We start from the raw sequence: 25180 nt of genomic DNA on the forward strand, positions 1-25180 counted from the left end.
ACAGGGAGGGAGGAAGGCAAGGAGGGAGGGGAAAACCAAGCCACCACAAAACCACTTTGCTGCCATTGCAGCCCCTCCGGAGGGGCTTGTACAACACAGCTTGGTCCCATCCTCTTGCTCAAAACACTGCCTGGCTTCCTGTTGCCATTCGGATAAGGCCAAAGTCATCACCTCAGTCCCCCAGGCCCTGCCCACCTCCCCAGCCTCACCCAACAGCTCTCTAGCCCACCACTTTCTCTGACCTTCCTCAGCCCCACAGAGGAGCTGAGCTCTCACCCCAGGGCCTTTGCACATGCTGTACCCACTGCCTGAACACTCCACCTACTGAACTGCCATCAGACAACAAGTTTCAGTCCAAGCTTCACCTCTTCCAGTGACCTTCCTTTACCCCAGTCTGGTTCCTGCTCCCTGACCCCACCCCAGAGTACCACGTACCCGTCTCCGTAGCATTTTTCAGAATTGTAAACTCTTACAACTGTGGAGTTGTCTCCCCAGCCAGACTGTAAATTCCAAGAGGGTGCCTGTCTCCAGAGCACAGCACAGGCCCCAGAACGTAGTAGGTGCCCAATAAATCATTAGTGAACGGATGGATGCATGGCCATCTGCCGAAGCCCCAGGCTTCAGGGCCCCAGTGCAGCCCCATCCCATATCCAGTACACCTGCAGCCAGGCCTCTGAAATTGCAAGCCCACCTCGCTGCCAGGTGGGAACAGGCCCTCTTGGAGCCTTTCTCATGCCCTCTCCCCAAGGACATCAGAATCATATCACTCACAATACACCAAAGCATGTGATCTCTTTTTTCAGGAAGCCTCGACTTTAAAGACACTCACTTTTTCTTTTATGATGATTTTTCTAAAGCGAATTCAAAACCTATTCTTTAGCCACTGCAGATTTCAACACTTTCCTGGAGAAACAAACTGAAAAAGAAAAAGCCAAGGCATTTCTCCTGCTTCCTTTAAAGAATTCATTTCAGAACAAATTCTACATAAGCGGCACCTGACAGTCTCGTAGAAAGGGGCCGGTCTTCACTGGAGACAATCCTACAGTCCCTCATTCAACCTGTATTTAATAAGTAACAGTGGCGGGGGGGGGGGGGGGCACCAGGCCAGGTGCCAGGGATAAATCAGCAAGAAAGACAAGGCTAACCTACAGGAGGGTGAAGTTACCGTGAAGGATGAATAAACACACAGGCCGATATCCAGCACATGGAGGGGCTTGGAAGACCCATTTGCCAGGCTGCCCCTTTCTTGCCCCAGGAGGGGTCCAACCCAGCCTGGTCTTCGTGGTACCCCGGGGTTTAGCAATGCACCTGCGTCCTGAGCAGGTCCAATCAGAATCCTTCCCAGGAATAACGGCAGACCCAGGAGACACGCCTCCCTCACGTGGCTGGGGTTCCTGCGCTGGGACGTCACGAGGCGGGGGTGGGGTCCTGCCGAGTGGGCAAGAGGGTGGCTGGTGCAGCCAGGAAGGCCAAGGGATTTCCCTGAGTCCCTGGTCCCTGCAGAAAGCCAGGGCCAACCACATGGCAGGTCCCAACTACACAGGACGTGATGAGAGTCCCGTTTCTGCTAGTTGAGCCGGTTTCCCGGCACTTGCCATGGGGAGTCCTTAGTCCTCACAAGCATGAGGTTGGGGGCAGGAGGGGTGGAGGGCACGGAGGGAGGAAGTAGGATGGGCTGCGCCTGCTCTGGGTGCCAGCTGCAGACAAAGCTCAGAAGCTTTGATCAACAGAGAATGCAGCTGGAAGAAGATGGGGGAACAAGCCAGGGTCCTCATGGGGCTGTCTACAAATTGGGACACAGAGGCAGGACTCACTTGCAGGGATGCCGATTACTGGTCTGGAGGAAATGACCTGGGACAGGTGCTGGGAAGACTTGCTTTCTTCCTCTTCTTGTTCTTGGGGACACGCTAAGGAAACTCTGAGCATTTATCTTGATATGAAAAAACAAACCTCCTGCAGCTCCAAGGGGAGAAAAGGCCATCAAAGCTTGCTCTGTCCAAGGGCCAGCTGGTGGCCATTCAATGGGTGATGGGGTGTGACCAGCTGGCGCCAGGTCACCCTGTCCACAGACAAGTGTGTAAGGAAGAGAAGGGGGACAGTGTGTGGCATTAAACACAACTGCGGGGCATCCCCACAGTCAAGAAGGCAGAGTTTAACAGGCAAAATGTGGGAACCCAAATGTCCATCAACAGATAATGGATAAAAAAAGTGGTTATGTCCATACAATGGGATATGATTCAGCCATAAAAAGAATAAAGTACTGACACACACTCCCACCCAGATGCACTTCAAAAAACATCATGCTGAGTGAGAAGGCTGGACACCAAAAGTCACATATTAGATGATTCCATTTACAGGAAATGTCCAGAATACTGAAATCCATAAAGACAGATTGGTGACTGCCAGGGGTTGGGGGAGGGGAGTGGGAAGTGACAGCTAAGGGGTATAAGGTTTCCTCTTGGGGTGATGAAAATGTGTTGGGAACTAGAAAGAGGTGATGGTTGCATAACACTGTGAATGTACTAAATGCCACTGAGGTAGCTATTCACTTTTTTTTTTTTTGGCCGTGCTGCGCAATCATGCCCCAACCAGGAATCGAACCCTGTGCTCCCTGCAGTGGGAGCGCAGAGTTTTAACCACTGGATTGCCAGGGAAGTCCCACTATTCACTTTTAAATGGTCAACTTTATATTATGTGAATTTCACTTCAATTAAATAAAAATTTAAGGCAGAGTTAAGAACACGACTCCAGGAAAACCAAGAGGCTGGGAAGCAGGAAGTCGACTCCAAAGGGGCTGGAGAGTCAGAGGGTCTCCCACAGCCCCTCCTGTGTTATTGCCCAGTGAGCACCTGTGCATGGGCTTTTTTTTTTTTTTTAAATAAATGTATTTATTCATTTATTTTTGGTTGGGTCTTCGTTGCTGCACACGGGCTCTCTCTAGTTGCAGCCGGGGAGGCTACTCTTCGTTGTGGTGCGTGGGCTTCTCGTTGCAGTGGCTTCTCTTGTTGCAGAGCATGGGCTCTAGGCACACGGGCTTCAGTAGTTGCGGCACATGGGCTCAGTAGTTATGGCTCACGGGCTCTAGAGCACAGGCTCAGTAGTTGTGGTACACGGGCTTAGTTGCTCCACAGCATGTGGGATCTTCCCGGACCAGGGCTCGAACGTGTGTCCCCTGCACTGGCAGGAGGATTCTTAACCACTGCGCCACCAGGGAAGTCCCTGTGCATGGGCTCTTGTCAACTTAGAAAAGGCACACCTAAATTTAAAAGGCCAGGGTATGCCAGCTCAGGACAGGGCCTGGAAGCTGCCTGGAGTGGAGGCTCCTGGTGTGAGGAGAGAGCAAGCATAGGTGAGACACTGGAGGGGGAGGGGGGCCAGGGGTGGGGTGGGGGTGGGGGTGCTGGTCTCAAAGACAGAGCAGGGGGGCTGCGGAAGGCTGGAGACAGGGGAGGGAGGGAGCACACTAGTGCTGGGGAAAATATGCTTCTGCAGCCAGAGGAGAGGGAGACCCAAGCAGGGAGACCAGCGGGAGGTCTGGGGTGGCCACACAGGCAAGGACAACCGTGGGCTGACTCAGCTGGGAAATGGGGGGTGCTGGGCTGCAGAGGGCACTGGGGCTGGGTCACTGCAGAGAGCTCAGGCTGAGGGGCATATGCACAGGGGGACAGAAAGCAGGGCTAGACTCCCTTTGGGCTGTAGACAGAAGAGGGACAGAGAAGTGGGCAGAGAGGGAAGAGGGAGACGGGAGAGGCTGGGGGGAAGGCGGCCAGGGGCGGAGGGCAGTGGTGAAGAGGTAGGGCTTGGGGGGCTGGGCAGCACAGCCCACCACTCCCCAGGGGACGGCAGGGAGCTGGGCCTTCTGCTATCAGGGAGAGGGAGAGCAGGGGGCCCTGAGGGAAGTGGGTCCCCAGAAGGAAAGTGGACAAGAGGGTGTACACGGGCACAGGTGTGAATGTGAAAACAAAAGATGCAGACGTGTGCACGCACACGTGGACATAGAAAAACTGCCCCAGCCACAGACAAAAACAGACACACAGAAATACATGCCACAAATGCTCACACACAGGCATAGATGCACACACCAGCCACACATACACAGGACACATGCAGACACGGAGCCAGGCACACAGCTGATGTTTATAAGAAATTGGATGCATGCACAGCCACAGACATCCAGACCTCCGACATGGAGCCATAAGTACAAGGACACATGGACACTGAGACACACGGACACTGAGACACACGTGTAGACAGACACACATACACACACTTTCTGGCCAAAACAGACTTGCCTGTAGATGCCCATGAAGGCCTGCACACTGTGAATGCACACACCAGTGCAGCACACCCATCCATGTGGCACCGTGACCAACCCCCTGGGAAGGGAGCTCTGGGCACCCCCATTTAAGATACCCCTGGCTCGGGAACCCCAGCACCTGGGCCTGCCTGGGAAAGTGAGACACAAACCCCGCCTGCTGCCCAACGGGCTCACCCAGCCCAGCCCAGGGTCAGGGAGGAGGCAGGGCTATGCCTCACGTGCCCGCCGACACACCCATTGCCACGCACCCATTGCCACCAGCGGTAGACACTCAGTCACCAACGCAGACAGCTGGGATTGAGAGGGATCTTGCAAAATCCTCCCGGTCCCTCAGGGTTCAGCTAAAATATCCCTTCCCCCAGGGAACCTCCCCAGGCCCCTAGGGGGCCCTATTGATCTTCTTTGTGAATAATGGTTCTGCCATGCCCAGCTGTGCGACCTTGGTTAAGTCACTTCACCCCTCTGTGAAGTGCTTCGTTTCCCCTCTGTAAAAGGGGGATAATGAGAGCGTGTGTTGAATACATGAATTAATGGAACACACCGCTCCCCTCTCCCACATATGGATGGGGAAGCAGCTTCCCTGGGCTCACAGTCAGTCAGCTGCAGACAGCTTCCCCTCCTTCCTCCTGCTTGGACCAGTCCCACCCGGTGGGACCAGGTAGAACATGGAGAGGGCGTGGCCTTATTCTCCCCTCTACGCAGGAAAATAACCCCGCTCTGGAGCAACTTGGTGAGCGTGGGACCTCACGGCCCTACCCAGCTGGGGTGGGGGTGAAAACCTTAAACCCTGAATTTCTGCTCAAATGCCTTCAAGGAGGGCTGAAGAGGTCACTTCTTCTGTATGAGCATGGAGATCAGAAAGGGTAGAAATGAGCCTGGGACTCTTCACGCCTGAGGTTTGCTCATCTCCCGTCCCCACCCACCCAACAGCCCCCCACCCTGCAGATGCCGGACGTGGGGCTGAGGGGCTGAGGGACTGCGGGCAGGGCCCTCCCCGGGCATGGGCTGCATCTTTCTGAGAACAAGCGCTTAGGCTCCGTGGTCCTCGGCCTCATGCTCAGGAGTGGCCGCGCTGAGGCAGACAGGTGGACTGGGGCTCCAGGTGAGCCAGCAAGCGCCCCCAACCTCAGTTATAAATGACCCAACCCGAGGCCTGGGCTGACCAGACCGACTTCCTTTTCCCTAGAATTCTCTGGAGCCTGGGTGGACAAGGAAGTGGTTCTGCGAGTCCCCCTCCCCTGGCCCAGGACAGCTCAAGACCTACCTGTCAGACAGCACCCAGCGCATCAGCTGTGCGAGAAGGCCAGGGTCATATCCCCTTCCCAGAGAAGCTGTGTTCTCCAGGCACTTCCCAAGCCCTGTGCCCCAAGCCCTGTGCCCCAACCCCAGGGAGGTCTCAGTCTCCTGCACTCCCTGAGCAGGTCTCCCCATCTGTAACCTGCCAAGAAGGCCGAGAGCCGGCCCAGTGACCCCCAAGGACCCTAATGCCCTGGGAGCTAACAAGTCCACACACAATTGCATGCGTGTGGTGGAGACGCAGGTGGACATGCTGGCCTGTAGGCCTGGGCCTGAGTTGTACCAGCCCACTGGGGCAGGCCTGTGGCCTCGCACCCAGCCCAATCCCACGGGCAGCCGCAAGATCTAACCATTGCCAGGTTAGGACCCAGTGTGGGGGACCAGGTGAGACCTCACACACTTGGAAAACTGGGATGACAGAAACACCCAAATCAGGCAGTGACTCACAAACTGACAGACAGATGGACAGACCCCCAGAGCTGGACGTGCGGCCAGGAGCTCTCTAGCTACAGGTCAGGCAGCCCCAAGAATTCTGGTTCTAAAATCCCCATCTCAGCCCAGGACATCCCTCGAGCCAAGGCCCAGGGCGGCCCCTCCAGGGAGAGAAGCAGGACCCTCCCCAACCCAAAGACAAACTACAAACAAACACCCCCTTCCCAGGGTCCAAGGGTATAGGATCCTGAGGGAGTTGCCTCCTAGGTCTCAATGCACTCGGGGAAACGGAGGCCAAGGGGAAGGGGCTGGCCCAGGGCGCCCGACCGCCACTCACCGGGCTGGGCTGCGCTCCCTGCTCCTCTGATCTTCAGCCCCCACGTTCCCAGGGGCAGGGTGGGCGCACTGCCAGAGGTCTGGACCCGTTCTGGCTTTTCTGGGGAGCCACCACGACCTCTGAGTACGCTGAAGTCACACCCTTCTTCCCTTCCTGAGCGCGGGCGGGTCTGGGCTGAGGGTACCCGATAACCTCCCCAGCACATCTGTGGGGCCCCATCGGGCCACAGCGGAATCCCAACTCACAGAGCAGGGAGGTGGCCCCTCTGTGACAGGAAACCCCGGCCCAGATGTGCAGAGCCTCTGGCCCCAGCGTGCAGCCATCGAGGGGAGAGGGGGCTCCAGGTGGCCTCCAGGCCCCTGTCCTGTCCCCCCAGCCAGGGGAAGCCCAGTGTACAGACTCCCAGGTGCACACTCTGACTGGCCCCCTCCCACCCCTGCTCCAGGAGAGCCCTGGTTGCAAGAACTGACTGCTCCCGTGAGGGACAGAAAGAACTCAGGCGTGGTCCAAAAGAAAGCAGGCAGCAGCCTGAAGGAGAGGTGCTTTAGGGCTCCCCTCCTTGAGGGGATTCTGCAACAGGCCAGCCACACCCAAGGTCCAGGGAGGCTGGGGGACCCCCAGGCAGGAGGGTCTGGGAGTCTCTTCCCTGTTCTGAACCTTCTGGGCTGTTCAGAAGCAGCAAGTAATGAAGAGAAAGCCTGGACCTCAGAGCCAGGCAGCCCTGGACAGGAATCACGTGACCCTGGCTAAGTCACTCCACCTCCCAGCGCATAGGTCCTTTGTCTGGAGAACAGCAATAGCTCATCTACGCTCTTGAGGTGAGAACTGAGGGAGGTGAGGCCCGGAGCCGGCAGAGCGGGGAGAGTCCAGGACCTCAGGCAGAGGGGCCCTGGGGAGCTGTGGGGCAGGCATGGCCAAGGCCTGGACAACCCCAAGGACCACAGCCTGGCCTGCTCACTACAAGCTCTTTATTAACAAGTTGATTAAAAAAGAAGAGAGATAGAGATGTAAAAATACTTTTTTTGGAGGCCCCAGGAAGGGAAGGCACTGTCAGAATTCACTTGGCCAGGAAAGGCAACAGAGCCAGAGGCAGAAGGGAGATCAGGCCTTCTGGGGAGCAGCCGGCCCACCCAGGGCGCTGAGAGGGGGAAGGCTCTGGCCTCAGGCAGGGAATGTGCAAATGCCGAGGCCCCGCAGGGAGTGATGGGTTGAGGGGCTTCCTGGAGGAAGCCCTGAGCACCGTGTTCCCCTGCGATGGGCAGACACGCGTGTCCACGTGAGAGCCAGTGTCTGCACGCAGCTTACATACACAGAGCGGAAGGAGGAGTCCCCCAACAGGAACATCCCAGAGCTTGAGTAAAAAGCTTTGAGAAGTCTCTGGAAGCTTGAGGACAAGGGGAGAGCCTGGAGGCTGCTGTTCCCCTCAGGGCCTCAGGAGCCCAGACCCTCCTGCCGATGCTGGAGGACCTTGATGACACTGCCAATGCCATCCTCAGGAACCTGCAGGCAGGTGGACAGAGGGAGGGGTCAGGGCTGCCCAACTTCCTGTGCCAGCTGGGGCCACCTCCTGCCACCCCACCCCCTCAGCGTCCCTCCAGGGGCCCTGGCCCCAGCCAGCAGCGCTCACCAGGGCATGGTCGAAGTTGAAGGTACTGATGTAGTAGGCGGAGATGTCGGCCGCAGCCAGGGGACCTGCGATCTGGGCCACAATCCCACACTCATCTGAGGGTTGAGGAGAGGTCCATGTGGATCGCCCTGATCCCCACCCCCACCCCCAGCCCTTCCCAAGCCCCCGACACATGAGGTGCAGCCCTCACCAAAGCCCAGGGGCTGTCCGCCGATGCGCACCATCCTCCACAGCTCCCCTGAGGAGCTGGTCAGCAGCAGGTCACTGGGGAACCTGGGGAGGCAGGTGGGCAGTGGGCAGGGCACCCCTGTCCCCTCCTTGCCCCACTATGAGCTCCCTGGGCAGGTCAGCCTGGTGACCTCGGAGTCTGCCGCTCTACCCCCTCCCTCCCTGGGGCTGTGGGCCTGTGGCCCACCTAGGGTCAGGGGTCACATACTTTTTCTGCGTTTCAGCATCCATGACAATGGAGATGTAGCCCTCAATGAGGGAGAAAGCAAAGAAGGTGATGGAGCTGGATCCAGGACCACCGGAGGCTGCCTCCTTAGGGGGACTGGGGAGGGAGAGTAGGCTCAGGTGCTCTGTCCACTCCACCTCCCTGTTGGTCTCCACACCTGGGAAGGGACTGGCACAACTGGCCCTGGGCAGACCCTCCTGTCCCTGGGCCACTTTCTCCCCTTCCAAGCACCCTGACCTCCTGCTGGTGTAGGTGGGGATGGGGGAAGATGATGAACCCTGCTTGTGCCAAAGACACAAAACCCAGGGCCGGAGGGCCTGCCAGGGCACAGCTCAGGGGTGGCTCTGCCCACACCAGAGGGGAGGGCTCCAGCTGCGGCATCAGGACCTTGCCTGAACCTCAGTGCACGATACATGTGCATCGCAGGCTGCCAGGAACCCCAGATACAGAACAGGGCACAGAATCCGCAGAACCAAGGGATGGGCGGAAGGTGGTGGGAAAGAGCACGGGGAACAAGATATGAGGACAAAGAGACAAACGCAAACAAGGCCCACCTGTGTGAATAGAAGAGGACATCAATGAGGGTGGTGGCGATGGCTGGCAGCGTCTCAGGGTCCAGCGTGAGGACACAGAAACGGTTCTCTGGGCTCTGGATGGGATGGACCGTGGGGCTGGGCCCTGCTCCGGAGGGACAAGGTGGTGGCAGGTGAAAGGGCGACTGTGGGCTGCGATGCCCCCTGGTGGCCAGCCAGAGAGGAGGCCTGGGCTGGGTGCCGGGTCACGGTGTACATGCAGGTACCTGCCTGAGTTTTCCTGGCCCCATCTCCCTATCTTATGAGGAGGTCAGTGTCAGCTGGTCTCCCTAAGCCCACAGACCCACCTGCACAAGGGAAGGGGCCCAGTGGGAAGAGGAGCCCCTGCCCAGGCCTGGGTGTCAGAGGGCGGCCCTCACCATGCTGGGCACGGGGAAAGCCGTTGCTGGAATCATCCCTGGCAACGGGCACAGGCTCCCCGCCCACCTCTCGATAAATGTCGAACTCCTGGGCCAGCGTGTGGATCACCACGGACAGGTCCTGCTCTCGCACCTGGGCCACAGGAGATGGCACAACACATGGGTCCCCAGGCACCCATGCCCACCCTGCCCCGCACCAGCACCTGCAGGAAACTCACCAGGATGAAGTCTGTCTGGTAGGTGGACAGCATCAGCACCGACACGTGGTGCTCAGCCAGCGGTGCAATTACTGAGCGGGCGATCTTGGTGACCCCAGCAGCCTGCACTGCTGCGCCACTGTGGGATGACACGTTCAGCACCAGCCACGTGGCCTCAGCCACTTGCAGGAACTCAGATGGGGGCAGCTCTGTGGGGCAGGGGGCACATGCCCAGTCAGGGCCTACAGGGCTGGACCCTGCCCTCAGTTTCCCTGTCTGAGCCTTGGAGAGTTCTACCAAGGTCAGGTCAGGTCTGGAGACTGGAGCTGTCTTCCTCCCCCAAGTTCTGCTCCTGAGACCTGCATGTCTGCAAGGACTGAGAGGTGCTTCAGGTGTTGGCCTGTCAGGGATTGTAACTTCCCAGTTAAGATCGGAGTTCCAAATCCAGACAGAGCTGGGTTCCAATCCCAGCCTCACCATTTACTTTTTGCTGACCTGGGGCAAATGATTTAACTTCTCTGAGCCTTAGTTTCCTCCTCTGTAGAATGGGATGACATTGTCCTGTGGGATCACAGATGCCTTATACCACATGGCACCACCAGGGGGAGCCAGCAGACCACGTTGGCTGGGGGACGCCCTTCCCTCTGAGCAGACCCAGACTTTTCTGCTGCACAAATAGGGAAACTAAGGCCTGAAGTGGTGCTATGCGGGATGGACCAAGCCCCAGTTGGCTGGCCTGAGGCTCCAGGCCTGTCAGGATGGGTCAAGCTGGCAGGAGTAAAAGGCAGATGTCAGCTGCAGGGACCAGGGAGGGACCAGGCTGGCGTCCAGTCCAGAGCAGGGGCCACAACCAGGCGGGCTGCTAATCGCCCAAGCACAGCTAGGAGGCCGGCCAGGATCCTGCCCTGGGCTGGCTGCCTGCATTCCTTCCCCAACCCTCAGACTCCTGGAGTCGCCAGACCAGTCCAGGAGGGGGTGACCCACACCAGAGAGAGAAGTCCAAGGAGAAATAGTCCAAAGGCAGATGGGGGTGGTGGTGAAACAGCCACAGAAACCCGATTCTTGCTCCAGAACTGTAACTGAGGCCCTGTTGCTGGCCTGCGGCTGCTAAGTGTCCTCCACACACAGCCCCATTATAAAGCCCTCGTGGGACCCTATAAGATCAGAACCGTAACTATACCCACTTTACATAAGCGGAAACAAACAGCTCAGAGAGGGGAAGTGACTTGCTCAAGGGCACACAGCCAGTGAATAGTGGAAATGGATTCGAACCCAGATCCATCCTCCTTCAAGGCCCCAGCTCTTGCGACCTTGGATCCTAACATTCGGTGAGAATCTGGCAAAGAACGCAGTTTCCTTCCCCTACTCCCCCTCCCCAGCCCAGCCCCCACCTTTGAAGCCCTCCTCGTCCACCATGAGCGTGTAATCCTCGGGGGTCTCCGTCAGGCTGAAGAACTTGCACCTGGTTGGGGGGCGGGGGCATCTTCAGCCTGGGTGGGGCGGAGGGGGCGGGTAGACCCCCGCCGGGCACCTCCCTGCCCCCTCAAGCCTCAGTTTTCTCCCCAGGACAGTGGGGTGTGTGCCCCATCTCCGGAACTGCGGACTCCTTTCCGCCTCCCCGACCTCTGCAGGAGCCCCCTGCCCCTCCATTCCGGGAAGGAGGAAAGGCTCACCCGCGGCGACAGTCCCGGAGCGTCGGACCTTGGGCCCCCAAGACCAGCCCCTCTGACCCGATGGGAGGCATCTGTAAAAAGCTCCCCGCGGTCGCCAGGAAGGAATGCCCCCACCTGACACCACTAGGAGTTAAGCATTGACCATCCCAGGCTGTTTGCGCCTTAACCGGCCCTGGGAGGGGGCCTCACGGGGCCGGATAGGCGGCGGTCCCAGGGAGCGTAGGCCCAGGCCGGATGGCGGCCGGGGGCGGGGGGAGGGAGGGTGGCAGAGAGGGCTCTCCCCGCCTGCTGTCGCTGGCCCCGCGGCGGTCCTAATCTCCCGACCCCGTCCCAAAGCGACAGTGGAGCCCACCCCCATATGTGCCCCGAACCCGGGCTCGCACCGGCTTCGGCGGGGCAGGAAGAGCAGCTTGATGAGCGGGTGGGTGTAGAGCCAGAGACCGGGGCGGGCGAGGCTCAGCACCCGCACCCGGTGCTCTAGGATGTGCAGCTCCATCGCTGCCCGCACGGAGCCGACCCTGCTGCCAACCTGGCCCAGGCCGTGCTGGGGGCGGGTCGGTGCCGGGGGGCTTAAAGGAGCCGGTGGGCGGCCGAGTCCACGCCGCCACCTACGCCAGCTCCCTGACGGCCACGCCGTGCGGGACGGGCGGCCAATCCAGGGTGGCCACGCCTCCTTCTAACGCCGGAGCCACACTCCTCTCCTTCCAGCCCGCCGAACTCCGCCCCTGCTGCCTCCTCCCCCTCGTCAGTGGCTCGGGAATCACCCTCTGACCCCACCCGCGTCGAGTCCTCTAGGCCCAGCCCGTGCCTCGCCCCCTCTCCGGGCTCCGCCCTTTCCGTTGGACGCCCGCTGCGGTGGGGTCCGGAGCCAGCGGATGCTTGGGGTCATTTCTGTCCTTGGGCCCGCATCTTATGATTAATTTCACTGAGCCTTGGAGGGCCACAAGACGAACCGGGGCTGGGCTGGGACAGAACGCTGCCCCCAAATCCGTGGAACACGGAGGGGTGGGGTCCACTGTGCAGCCCAGGCGACCCTGTGGTTCTCAGCCAACAGTGTCCTGGCGTCTTTCCCCCTCCTTCCTCTCATGGCTCAGCATGGTGCAGGGCCACCAGTGCTGGCTGGGGTGGCGGAGACAAAAGACCCCCAGCAAGGGCTGTCCAGGACTGGTGTTGATACGTACCCCTCCGTGCTTTGTGAACCCTGTCAGTGGACTGACAAGGTGAAACCTAACCTGGACTTGGTGGCCCCCACATCTGTTCCTCTCACCCAACTTTCAGAAAAGGGAGGGCTCCAGCCACCTCTGAGCAGCATGCTGTGGGGTAGGGAGCTGAGGGTGGCCAGGCCTAACACTTGCCCAAAACTCAAACTTTGGGGGAACAGGGCTATGCATCTGGGGCTCACTGGGTACTCAGCTCTCAGCAGAGACTTAAGCCTGCAGTCATTAGCAGAACTTACGTGGCCTGAGCACATCTAAACTTGCTTCATGCCCAAGCAGGCCCCCCCAGCACTGGCAGACACCCCAGATCTGAGGCTTGATAGTGCCAACTTGGGCTCATTTCAACATTAGGGCTGGCCTCCTCAGGTCTACGAAAACCCCAGTGCTGAGCAGGCACCAGCACACCTAGGCTGGCTCCTAGCAGGATGGAACACGCTCCAGGGGCCCTTGTCTGGCCTGAGCGTCTGCAGGCCTCAGATGCGAGGCTTTGAACCAAACAGGTTAAAGCAGGCCTCAGGTCTGATTGGGATCCAGCAGGCCTGAGCAGGCCTCCTGCCTGCTCGGGGGCCTCTACTGTAGGCGAATGAAAGTGGGGCAGCACCTTTCCCGCTGGACTCTCCGGCATGGTGGATCCCAGTGGAACACTGAAGCCACCACATCCTGGCCAGTCCCCTGGAGGGCCAGGGGGAGGGGAGTGTCCTCTGAACCCCTCATCTCGTTGATGGCAGGTGCAGATGGGGTAGGGAGCCACAGGGGTGAGGGGTAGGAGGTAGGATGTGGATCGCTTGCTCTGACAGGTTCATGCGACCCTTGACCTCCTCAGGCCTCAGTATCCCCAGCTGTACCAGAACAAGATGTTCCAGGCTGAGGCCCTGCAATGCCTAAAAGCTCCCAGGGAGGCTCTACTCCTCTCTCTCCCCCCTCCCCCATGGCCTGGCCCAGCTTGGTGGCCTGCCAGGAACAGCCACTATTGTTTGACTGGAAAAGCTGCTTCCTCAGCAGAAGGGGGGCCTCTCCCAGGGACACCCTGTCCTCGCCCTTCTGGTCATCAGTTGTGACCACAGTGCCTGCATGGGTCCTCGATGGCAGAGTCCGGTCACCCTAGTCAGGAGAGGTAGTGAGGGGCTCTGGGTACAAATCTGGATCAGCTTCATCTTTCCCACTCAGCTCCTCTGCTTCCTCATCTGTAAAATGGGGATAATAATAAAGCCTACCTGATCAAACACGTGACACAACCAGTGCAGCCAGGCATATTATAAGTGCTCAGTAAATGGCAGGCGACCTTTTATCACAGATCCAGATTTCGCCCCGCACCCCTCTAACTTTGATGGAGGCCTGGGCTGAGCATGTGAGGGCATTCATGATCACCCACCCTTGGCACCAGCACCTGACCAGAATGAGCACTCAGTACCTTACTGGGGCCCGAAGTGGCATCCAGGCCAGCCCTTGGAGGAGGAAGACCCTGAAAGGACCTCCTTAAGGAGCCCCTCCCCTTCTGTGATGGGTAGGCATCAAAGCCTGGGAGCAGGCCCTGCTTTGCCCCAGCACTGGTGACCCTCCCTCATCCATGGCAGATGGTGGCCATGGGGCAGAGGGGATGGAGTAAGGGGATACAGGGGCCAGGAATAAGGGCTGGCCCTAGACCTGGCATCTCCTCTGGCAAAGGTACTTCTCAGAGAGGTTCTAGTGCTGGGCTGTGACCAGGATGGGGGGCTCTGGAGGGTGTGCAGAAGAGATGCTGAGCACCAGGGTTGGCACCCCCTTCCCAGTCCCTAGCTGCACAGCAGCTCTCTATACAAGCGTTGTTTTATTTCTGTACAAAACCATGTTTCTATTTTACACAAAGAGCACCCCACCCTTTTCCCCTCCCTTTCCCCTCACGTCAGTGCCCTAGCCCTGGGGAGCATCCCCTCAGGAGGCGGGTGCTGAGTGAGGCCCCACCCATCGGCCCTCACTTCTGCCTGCCCCAGCTGGGCCGGCCCGAGCTCCACTCTGGAGAAAATAAATAAGGAGGCTCAGGCAGAATCTGTGCTGGGCCAGCTAGACTCTCTGCCGCCCAGGGGCCAGGCAGCCAGGCCCTCAGAGAGTGGGCAAGCCCTGGAGTGTCAGTCCGTGAACCGTGTAGGTGTGTGGAGACCCCAGCCCAGGGGCCTGAGCTGCCAGGGTTACAAGTAGGTGTCCTCACTCTCCTGGGACGTCAGGCTCTCCTGGGAGCAGTGGTAGGCTGAGTCCTGGGGAGCTGAGTCTTGGGGGTCCTGGTAGACCGGGTCCTTTGGGTGCACATCCCGTGGGGGACATGCGTCTCCCGCAGCAGCTGCCACCTTGGCTTGACTTGGGGTCGGGGGCTTGTCCCACTGCCCACTCGCCTTCGCCTGCTTCCGTTGCTCCTTCTGGACCTGCTTGGGCGGCTTGTACTTGCCTTTGGAACCAGGGAGGGGGGCATCTGGGGGCAGGCGGATGGACGGTGAAGGTTGCAGGGTGGGCCACGGGCCTGGCTCTGCCTCCAGGATGGCCTTGGCACCGTGCAGCCTGGGTGGAGAGTGGCACTGCAACTCACCCCGGGTATCCTGCCAGCGCCGCAGCTGGATGAGGTGCTCACGCTCTATCTGACGCTCTGTCACTGGCAACTCTACCACCTGTGGGGGCAATGACAGGCGGGTGGGCACCAGGAAGAACCTTCCCTTTCTGCGTCCCAGCCTGGGCCCCTGCTCTCCCTCAGCTCCCCAAGCCCTGGTCACTAAAGGCTGACCACAGGAAGGGTGGCAGGTCTGGACCCTGTGGTGGTCACAAGTCCCAGAAGTGAGTGCCAGGTGAGCCAGGCACTTGAGACCCATTGCCTTAGAGGAGAAAGCTCATGAGTCCACTTGCCTAAATATGTGTCACCTCATTACAGCCCCAGAGAGACAAAAATCCACAAAAGAAAGAAAAAAAGGCTGGGACTTTGGTGGTGGTCAGTGGTTAAAACTTTGCCTTCCAGTGCAGGGGGTCCCTGGTCGGGACCGCTTCCCTGGTCGGGAAGCTAGATCCCACATGCCTCGGGGCCAAAAAACCAAAATATAAAACAGAAGCAATATTGTAACAAATTCAATAAAGACTTTAAAAATGGTCCACAAAAATAAGAAAAGAAAGCCAAGGCCATGGTTGTAGGGCCAGGGAGGATGCGGGTGGTGGGTTGCACCTACTTTTATTCCCTAGAACCTAGGCCTGTTCCCCCTCTTCTTGTTCAGACAGAAGAATGGGGCCTGTCCACACTGCTCTGGGCTGCTGAGCACAAGGCCTCAGGGGTAGAGAGCTACCAGGCCCCCCGCCAAAGGGCCCTCAAGTCTCCCCCTCCCTCCCGGTGGCGAGGGGAAGGTGTGGGCTGTACCTCCTGGACCAGGAAGGCCTCCTGCATGATCTTGGGGCTGAGGCTCCGCAACTGCTCGATGGTCTCATACTGGCCTTGGCAGGCTTTGAGCTTCTCAGGGGAGCCCAGTGCGTGCTTCAGCAGCACCAACCCCACCCGGAAGATGATCTTGACTCCTGCATGGGGGAAGCGGGCAATGAGTGCAAGGGGTCCTTTAGAGAGTTTCTCTGGAAACAGAGGCCTCCTGTGGGCTGGGCTGGGGGCAAGGGTGCTCCCCTGAGCCCAGCCCAGTACCTTCGCAGAAAAACATGTCCCAGACACGCAGCACGGAGCTCCAGGGCAAGGTGCGCGAGAAGGCACACATGAACCACTCTGTCATGTAGAGCAGCGGGTCGATCTTCTGCTGGCTGAGGTGCTTGTGGGCCACAGGAGACACCTTCTGTAGCAGCGAGAAGAGGATCTCCCCATCCAGCTGGATGGCCTCCTGGGGGGACAGTGAAGCCACAGGGCCATAACCATGGGCCCACAGCAGCCAGGGCGGGAACTACGCCCGGCCCCAGCTCCAGGCAGGCATCCATTCGTTCCTCAGGCGGCTAATGTTGCAGGGTGTCAAGCTCATGCTGGGTGCTGGGATACAACAATGAGCCAACCAGACACAGCTAAGTCCCCCTCATGGGGCATGTCGTGCAGAGGGCCAGACAGACATGAATTACAGAAGCAATGAGACCAGAGGGAGGGAAGAGGGAGGGGGCTGAGTGACCAGAACATGGCAGGAACAGGAACACTGGGGGAGCGTGTGCCGGAGGTGCCACCTGTCAGAGTCAAGGACAGCTCCGGAGGGCTGAAAGCTGAGGGAAAAGTAGAGTTAGAAGTGGAAGGAAAGGGGCAGAGGTTTAAGCCTATGACAAGGCCGAGGCAGGGAGGAACTCGGTGCACTGGAGGAACAGCGATCCTGCCCAACAGCCTTGCGGCTGGAGGCAGCAACGGAGGGAGTGTGGGACTGATGAGGCTGGAGCCTGGGAGCCCTGACCCTGGCAGGCCTTGGGACTTCAGCCTGAAAGCAACAGAAGGCTGGGAAGGACTTAAGCGGGGACAGGAATGGCTTAGAGAGTTAAGGCCTAGACAAAGGGCATCCAGGCTGGGGCGGGTCTGAGGCCAGGGCCCAGGCCCAGCAAGTACTCACCAGTTTCTCACTGTAGTAGCCGGGCAGGTACTTCTCACAGATCTGCACCAGGCACCAGAAGGCTTGCTGTGGGCAAAAGAGACGTGAGGCCTTGCTGCTGGCTGTTCCCTGCCCGCCAGCCGCTTGCCCGCCCGAGGCCTGGTGGTACCTCAGCAGGCATGTGCATGAGCAGGACGGCGGCGATGGGCGCCTGGGCCTGGCAGTAGCCCTCCTCAGGTCGGTACAGTGTGTAGGCCTTCAGCACACGGAATAGGTCCTGCTGGCTGTGGAGAGGCCAAGCGGGGCAGGAATGACAGGTGTGACTCTGCCACCCACTACCCTCACCTGTGCCCCACCAGATCGGACCTGTCTCAGAATTGCACTTCCCTGGAGAGGGATGTGACCTGATTGTGGTCACCAAGGGGTCAGTCTCCCACTGTAGCACATCGACTCTCACCTCCCCCATTTGACAGGTGAAGGCAGCGGCTCAAAAAGAAAGCAGGGGTCAGGGCCAGGGCAAGATGCCAGATACAGGGTAAGGATGTGTCTGGGTTGGAAGTGTGGGCCCCTCACTCAGCAGCTGTGGCCTCTGAGTCAGACCAGCTTTGTTCCAGATGTCTATCTTGGTCCCAGGGCCTGGCTTGCCATATCTCTCCTCTCCTACATACCCTCTGCCCACCCAACTCTCTCTATCCTTCTTTCTCCCCACCAAAACCTGTTTCCAGAAGAAGGCAAGGCCAGGCAAGCCCTAGCACTCTGGGGAGTAAATGATGAAGTTGCCCCAGACGTAAGAGGAGAAACTAAGAGGACCCATCAGACTCAAACCAAAGAGGGGAAACTAACAGTGTAGTTTGGGGCCCCCAACTCCTGGGACCCCAAGATACCCTCAAACTCATTTTACCTCCTCTCTCCCCCTGAGGGAAAGGGCGAAGAGCCACCTCCAGCCCACAAGGCCCAGCCTGCTCACCCATGGCCCCCCCGGGACACAAACATCTCGTGGAAAGGGAACTGCCGGTGCAGGTCACGCTCAATCACATCCAGCCACTTGGGGTCCCCGGGGGACATGTCCAGCTCCTGGAAGCAAGGTCAAGAGCATCTCTTAGGAGTTAGGGATGGCTAGGAGGATACAACTGTCCCAAGTTTTGGAGGAGCACCCACCACCAGGGAAAATGTCCACCCGATCCCATCAGAGACTGGGTCTTCCCAAGGACAGGTCAGAAAGCTTGGGCAGGGGCAGAGACAAGCAGAGCAGAGTCCTGGAAACCCTGACAGGTGATCCAGGCTCCAGGAAGACCAGTGTGGGTAAGAGTGTCCATCATAGCTGTGGCTTGAAATAACCTCTAGGCACTTCATTCAGGACTCAGACACCTTATGTTACACCCTTAAGATGGAAGGCGACTATCAAAGCAATGGCTACCACCTGGAAGCACCACTCTGAGCACAGTTTAAGATGGCACCCGTGGGCCTCACTGACTGTCCTCCTCAACCCCCAAAAGGCAGGTCCTATCATTACACTGTTCACAGATGAGGAAACTGAGGATCAAAGAAAAGCTACTTGCCCAATGCCTCGTGGTTAGAAAAACGGTGTTGCTGGGCCTGGAAGCCAGGTTGACTCAGAGCTGTCAATCCCAACTCCTCTGCTGCCCATCTCCCTGTACAAGTGGTGCCACATATTCAGGAAGGTGTGTGTGTGTGTGCCCTGCTGCACTGAACACTGTAATGACACCTGTCAAACCATTAGCCTTGGAGCTATCTCTGGGTGCTGGGGTTTCAACAAACTTTTACTCTTTTCTTTGAACTTCCGTGAGCATTTTAGCATGAGTTCCATTTATAAAAACAAAGCTACTACACACAAAACAGTCACTACTTGGTCATTTGAAATGTTCTATATCTTGACTTGCTTGTTGGTTACATGGGTATTTATTATTTGTCCAAACTCTGAACTGCATGGTCAAGATCTGTGCATTTTACTTTACGTAAGTTCATACCTCAACTTTAACCAAAGAAAGAAAAAAATCAACAGGAAGGAAACCTAGAGGGCTGAGCAGAGAAGCAGACAAAGTACTCATAGCCTGCCATGCTGGGAAGTGTCAGGAGAGGCCCCCAGGAGGAAGGCTGGGTCCTCAGCAAACACATGGATGGGTGTAGACCCAGGTACCTGCCCAGCAGGTGACTTCATATAAGTCCCTTTTGCCTTTTGTGCCCCCTCAGTGGGGGTGTCCCAGCACTGAAATATGGACCCTCGGGTGCCAGGTAACTTGACATGAGAGAATAAGTACTGAGAGAAAAAGCTGACGCAGTGCTGGAGGGTGGAGGGAGGGGCCAGGCGCTTCCACGGAGGGCCCTGGAGCAGGCACATGGCTGAAGAGGTGGACGTGCAACCTGTAGAGCCCCACACACCCTCAAGATGGGGGCCTGTGTGTGTCCTATGCACCCTGCAGGTCAGGCCCAGGGCTGGATACTGTCTGAGTACAATGCAGGTTTGCTTTTGTCGGAGGGAGAGGAGGGTCCCACAAGTTCTCCTGAAGGTTCCAGTGAGGTGGGGACCTGGGAACCCAAAAGGTCAGTTGCTAGGATATGCTCACCGGCTACCTCACCAGACCAAGGCACTCGGCCACACAGGGGTGGGTGAGAAAGGAAAAGGTGTAGCTGAAGGGCCTGCAGGGAGAAAGGGTACGGGGAATCAAAGGCAGGTGTGGGCCACTGGGGATGATGCAGGTACCGCAGCCCCCAGGGAGCCTGCAGGCGCTGGCGCCATCGTGAAGTGAAGCCAGAGAAGAAAACCAAGTAAGAAAAAGGCTGGAAGGTCCTGCTCTGCCTAAGGAAGGAGGAAGAAGTAGCAAATGCTGAGAAGAAGGAGCCACCAGGGGCTGAGGAACCTTCCCTGACAGCTGAGGTTGGGGTCAGCTGCCTGGGTCTGTGGGGGAGCACAGGAGCAGGATATGCTGCCACCACCAGCCCCATCACTGCACCCTTGCCTCTGGGCTCTTGTGCCCACAGCAGCCAGAGGGAGCTTCTCATCCCCGTCCACTTCCTCTACCTCACCCACAGGCAAAGTCCTTCCAGGTGTGTTCACAAACCACTGTTCTGGCCCCCAGGACTGCTTTGGGGACCCACCACTCAGCTTCAGAGCATCTTGAAGGCCTTTCTTGGCAAATCTACCTCCTCCCACAAGCAACCTTCAAGACCCCACAGAGGTGGTCAATTCCTCTCTGGACGTACCACTCCCCAGACATGTAAAGCACAGAGAACTGCGTGCTCCGCTGCTCACACAGGATGCGTTCATGTCTGCTAACTGTGGAACCAGGAGGCTGACTGGGCCACCCAAGTCTTGGCTCTCATGCCTGTGCTCTGGCAGCCAAAGGTAAGCTATGGGCTTGGGTTGAGACTCCCACCCCTGAACCTCCCACTCTGCCCAGAATGCAGCCCCCTGAAATGGAAGAGATGGAAGACTCTGGAGTCCAGAGGCCACCTGAGTGGGGCACAATATTGGTGCTCTGTGGGACAGTCCAATCGCCCTGATTCAGGTCTGACCCCGGCCAGACACTCCACCAACCCCTGATCCCCCGGGGCCAAGTGCTGCCAGCAAACAGCTTTCACCTCCTCCAGGTCAACGGCAGAAACTCTAGGCTGCCCTGCCTACTCTTCTCGAGGAACAGGTTTGGCGGCACAGGAGTGTTCACTGAAGCATGAAGCATGAAGCATGTCAACAAAGAGCTGGTGGCTGGCAGCTCTGTCTCATTGCCTGTTACCAGCTCCAAGAGCCTGGGAGATACCCTGATGCCTGGGGCCAAGTCTGGCAGGTGAGCCAGGGCAACCCCGGGGAAGCCAACTGACTCCCCTAGTTCCCTAGAGGAGCAGGCTAGAGGAGCTGCCCAGCCCACGTGGGCCCCAAGAAGCCCCATGAATGGCGGTGGTATTCTTCACACTGGCAATCATGGAGCCAGGGGGCAGCAGGAGGGGAAGGCATGGCTTCAGAGGGTAACCTCTCTGACCCTGACTGGCTTCTAAACTATAAGGATACTGGTTTGGCTCTGCCATCCCTAGTGCAGACAAGCCCATAAGCAACACAGGTGAACCATGTCTAGCTGGCTTGGACAAGGCAGCAGAAAGAGTAGAGGACGGGAGGCCAAGAGGTGTTAGGGTTCTGTGGCCCTGCTGGGCAGGCCCCCAAAGGCCCAGAGCACAGGGCCCAAGGCAGTCTGGGAGGTGGCCCACTGAGTCCAAGAGAGCAAACCTAGGCGGTTGTCAAGAGGAAGAGCTGGAAGTGGGGAGCTTCAAATCTGTCCATCCCACTGAGGCCTTCTCAGGGCTGGAACCTCAGATGAGCAGTACCCCCAGGAGTCAGAGACTGACCAGGCCTGGCAGTCAGGCTCTTGACAAGTGATCTCATCAATCACTCATACTGCTGAGGTCCAGGTGAGCACACAGAGGATCACTGCCACGCAAAGGAAGTCAAGAGACGAGGAAGGGAGGACAGGGTGAAGGAAGGGCAACTCACGTCAAACTTTCCAGGGTTCTGCTGCAGCTTCACCTTGCCTCCAGACAGGTATTGCCAAGCACGGCCCCGCAAAGAAGGTGGGATGCCCTTCTGGCACCGCAGACGGATCTGAAAGTCAAAACGAGGGCTGTGCCTATGCATCCCACTGGGCTGCTCCCCCAGAGGCTGTGTGCTAGCCCACCCCTCCTGCTGGTGCTTGTCAGGCCTTCAGTGAGCATGTCAGCAAGAGCCGAAAAGGGGAGAAAAGAGGACTTCTCCCCTGTTGCTACAATATTGCAATCAGATATGCTGCCACCAGGTGATGGCAGAGTCCCCGTGTTCCCTGGTCCAGTGATAACACAGGTATTCTTTTTATTTTTTGACCACGCTGTGCGGCTTGTGGGATCTTAGTTTCCCGACTACCAGGGATTGAACCCGGGCCCTCAGCAGTGAGAGTACGGAGTTCTAACCACTGGACCGCCAGGGAAGTCCTCAACACAGGTATTCTTGAAGTCTACCACAGGATTATGAATCCCCATCACTATTTACTGAATCAAAATGGAACCATACAAGTTAGAGGATCCCCATGGGATGTCACCAGGAAGGGATCTGCACAATGTGGAACACAGCTCAGCCACAGGGTGAGTAGCTCACGAGATGACCCAGAATGTGCCCAGACACATGGCCTGGGCACTTTCATGGGAGTGTTTGTTTAAGCAGCTATGTGGCAGGACACATCCGGCCTAGAGAAAAGACCTCAGCAGAATTCAGAAGGAAGATGGGAGCTGATCAAAATGGCTCCCTCTTTGTTTGGTCAAGAATCCCCTCTCAAAAAAAAAAAAAAAAAAAGAATCCCCTCTCTTCTGCTCTCCCTGACCCTAAGCTCCCAGGATTACCAGACCGCGGCTGAGGCAGCTGGCCTGGGTACAAGTCCTGATTCCAACCCTTGCTAAATAAAATGGCACAGGCTTTCCCCACTACTCACAGCGCTGACCTTACTTAGCCAATCACTTCTCATCAACAGTAAGATCAAAATGATAACAACTAGGATTCTATTAGAAGTGGGGTGGTGGCAGGGGGGACATGCCTAGCCTGACACAGTCTGAATTCAATAAATGATGGCTTCATCTCCACCCCTCCAATCCCAGAAGGATGCCTGACACAGAAGCCCTGGGCCTCAGGCTCTCACCTAACTAACTTCCCCTCACCTGGAAACCCCCTCAAAGAGTCCCAATGGAAGCTCTCAGAGGAGGGAGCACAGAAGGCCCGGGCTTCCTGATGACCAGCACAAACAAGGCAAAACTTTCCAAGGGTCAGAGAGAGTCAAGAACCAGGAAGGAGACAGGCAGACAGGCTGAGGGCAGTAGGGGAAGAGCAGAGTGGCTGGTCATAGGAGCCAAGTTGAGCTTCTGGGACTGCCTGCCAAGTGGGGAGAGGAAGGGAGCAGAAGGAAACTGCCCCAGACTCCACGAACAGTTTCCTGCTGCTGTGGGACAAGGGTCTCCTGAAGGAAGCCGCTTGGTCTGGGCAGGCTTTGGCAAAGGGAGGCCCAGAGCCACAGGCCCTTTAGGCTCCCCTAGGGCCAAGCTCAGCTGGAGCCAGCCCCCACATATCACAGCCCTATCATACTTGGCCTGCCCCAGGGGAGCCCAGGAATACCTTCAGTCCACTAAGTTCTCAAAGAGGCCGCACCCTCACCCAGGCCCAAGGCTGGGGAGGTGGGGATGGAGAGCCAGGAATACAGCCAGCCTTTCCCACTCTGGCCTCTGGAATCCTCCTCAGCACAGGGGTGTTGGCGATCATAATCTCCTCCTTAGGGAGGAGGCAAAGGTGGGGATCAGCAATGATAAAGCTAGAGACAGTGCTCAGCAAACAGAAAGCACAAGGGATTATCATTATCTGAGGTAAGGCCTTAGGAAAGGAGAGATGTGAAGCCACACCCAGCCTGCTGAACTCCAGGAGGGCAGGGCCAAACTTTGAGCAGAGCCCTACAGGGGAAGACAGAATTCCAGCTAGAGCCTGCCTCCCTGCAGGGCCTGGTCCCAGTCCTGGGGACTCAGGATAAGTGCAGTGGGTCTGGATCCACTTCCTGTTGCAGGTGTTGTCCTTCCTGTGCCACAACTTCCTGACCATGGGGAAAGCCTAAGCCTGCGCAGCAAGGCAGTAAGAGCTCCCAGGGCCAGCACTGCAGGAGAGAAGCAGAGGGCTAGGGCCTCTGGGGAGGGGAGGGTGCAGCCTCCTGCAGTGGCCCCTGCTGGGCAGGAGTAGCCTTGGCCTCTAACCACAGTGCCAGGGAAGCAAAGGGGAAGAGGAAGTGATGCTGGCTGCTCTGCTGAGAGGAGCTCCCCAAGGCTCCCCTCTGGAATCCCCATCTGCGAGGGAGGCTGGGGTGAGAATTCCACAGCCATCTCCCTGCCAGCCAGTAGTCACCACAGCAGACAGCGGAGAGGGAGCTGAAGCTCAGCATAAAAGCCCGAGAACTGAGGAAGCAGGAAAACTGACCCCAGAGTCAGGCAGGAAGCAGCTGAAGAACAGCTGCTCTAAAAAAAATTTTTTTTTAAAGTGAAAGTTTTTCTATATTAGCAAAAAATGAATGCCCCAAAGCCCACATAGAACAGCAAGGAAGAGCCCTGGCCTGGGTGCACCTTTCCTCCCATGGGCTCAGGGCTTTACAGTAGAAGCCTTGCAACAGGATTGTTATTCCCACTTGACCAGGGAAACTGAGGCTGAGAGGGTGAAGTGACTCACCCAAAGTCACACAGCTAGCCACAGGCACGAAGAGAGGGAGGCTGTGGGGCTGGGCCCAAGCCGTTATGTGACCTTCGGTCCTGGGCTTTCTGCGAAGCCCTGCAGCCAGCTGTGCCAGCCTGGAGACCAGCATGTCAGCAGACAACAGCAGGCCAGCGGGGTCACTGTGCACTGGGTACTTGTGCAGAGAGACCCAGCTGTGGGACTGTGGACAGGCCTCCGCTAGGCCAGGGAGTAAGTAGACCCTGTTGAGGTAGACAAGAGTATCGACACGTACATGTGGTGGGCAAGGATGTTCCTACTGGGTGATAGAGCTAGTGCCTAAATATAGCCCACTAGAAAAGGACCACAGGCTATTTTCATTTTTATAAGACCATTAAACTGTGAGGTTACTTTTCTTTCTTTTTGCTTTGTCCAAGGGGTTAAGAGGGAACTCATCAAATTAATCTAGAGGGTAAAGAAGGCCCCTTATTGTGGTGGTGAAGAGTGCAGGCACTAAAGTTAGACTGCCCGGGTTCAAACCTTGATTCTGTAACCATCCATAAAGTGCGGATACTACCACCACCAATCTCACTGGGGTGTTGTAAGGATTATCCAAGTCAAGTGCCCAGCACACTGCAAGTGTATAACATACATTGGCTATTATTAGTGCTATAAAGTCCTCCCTGATAAGTGGTGAGCAGCAGTAAGGACTTCCCCCAGGAGAGCTGAAGAAAGCTGCCTGAAGGGCTTTTGGCTAAGAGCGGCTTTGAAGTTTGACTCCAGGACAAAGTTCTGTGAGTGTCTGAAGTCATCTAGGAGGACCAAGTGAAACCTGGGACCTGCCCTCCAGCCAGCTTCTGTCCCCATTTCCAAGCTGGCAGGTGGGGACACCTAAGGCAGCTGGCGGTTGGAGAAGCTCTTGCTCCTCCAAATTGATGCAACTCTTCCCTCTTTACTTC

At 57.6% G+C, this 25180-nt stretch overlaps 2 protein-coding genes across 5 annotated transcripts in view; both read right to left on the bottom strand.

Moving 5' to 3' along the window:
- Positions 1–7336: 7336 nt before the first annotated feature.
- CASTOR1 (cytosolic arginine sensor for mTORC1 subunit 1) lies at positions 7337–14152 on the bottom strand. 3 transcript variants are annotated; one of them, XM_033837169.2, is made up of 10 exons: positions 11670–14152; positions 11287–11400; positions 11005–11075; positions 9635–9822; positions 9417–9549; positions 9019–9142; positions 8447–8560; positions 8201–8283; positions 8011–8105; positions 7337–7883 (listed from the first exon to the last, which is right to left on the bottom strand). In XM_033837169.2, the coding sequence occupies exons 1-10, from the start codon at positions 11780–11782 to the stop codon at positions 7815–7817; spliced, it is 1104 nt and encodes a 367-aa protein (XP_033693060.1). In that variant the 5' UTR covers positions 11783–14152; the 3' UTR covers positions 7337–7814. The 3 variants fall into 3 exon arrangements, with proteins under 3 accessions (XP_033693060.1, XP_033693059.1, XP_033693063.1); XM_033837168.2 differs by having other exon boundaries at positions 11287–11409; XM_033837172.2 differs by lacking the exon at positions 11287–11400.
- A 139-nt stretch (positions 14153–14291) lies between these two features.
- The window catches only part of TBC1D10A (TBC1 domain family member 10A), a 30192-nt gene continuing 19303 nt past the window's right edge, over positions 14292–25180 (bottom strand). The window contains exons 3-10 of one of the 2 annotated variants that reach the window (XM_033837166.2): positions 21513–21620; positions 17979–18085; positions 17181–17295; positions 17033–17098; positions 16144–16333; positions 15871–16025; positions 15061–15139; positions 14292–14946 (exon numbers count right to left, since the gene is read on the bottom strand). In XM_033837166.2, the coding sequence (XP_033693057.1) occupies positions 14669–14946; positions 15061–15139; positions 15871–16025; positions 16144–16333; positions 17033–17098; positions 17181–17295; positions 17979–18085; positions 21513–21620 (1098 nt within the window). In that variant the 3' untranslated portion in view covers positions 14292–14668. Of the gene's footprint in view, positions 15140–15870; positions 16026–16143; positions 16334–17032; positions 17099–17180; positions 17296–17978; positions 18086–21512; positions 21621–25180 lie in introns of both variants that reach the window. The other variant, XM_033837164.2, reaches the window with a different exon arrangement.

This window comes from Tursiops truncatus, chromosome 13 (genome assembly GCF_011762595.2).
Source record: "Tursiops truncatus isolate mTurTru1 chromosome 13, mTurTru1.mat.Y, whole genome shotgun sequence".
NCBI classification, from domain to species: Eukaryota; Metazoa; Chordata; class Mammalia; order Artiodactyla; family Delphinidae; genus Tursiops; species Tursiops truncatus.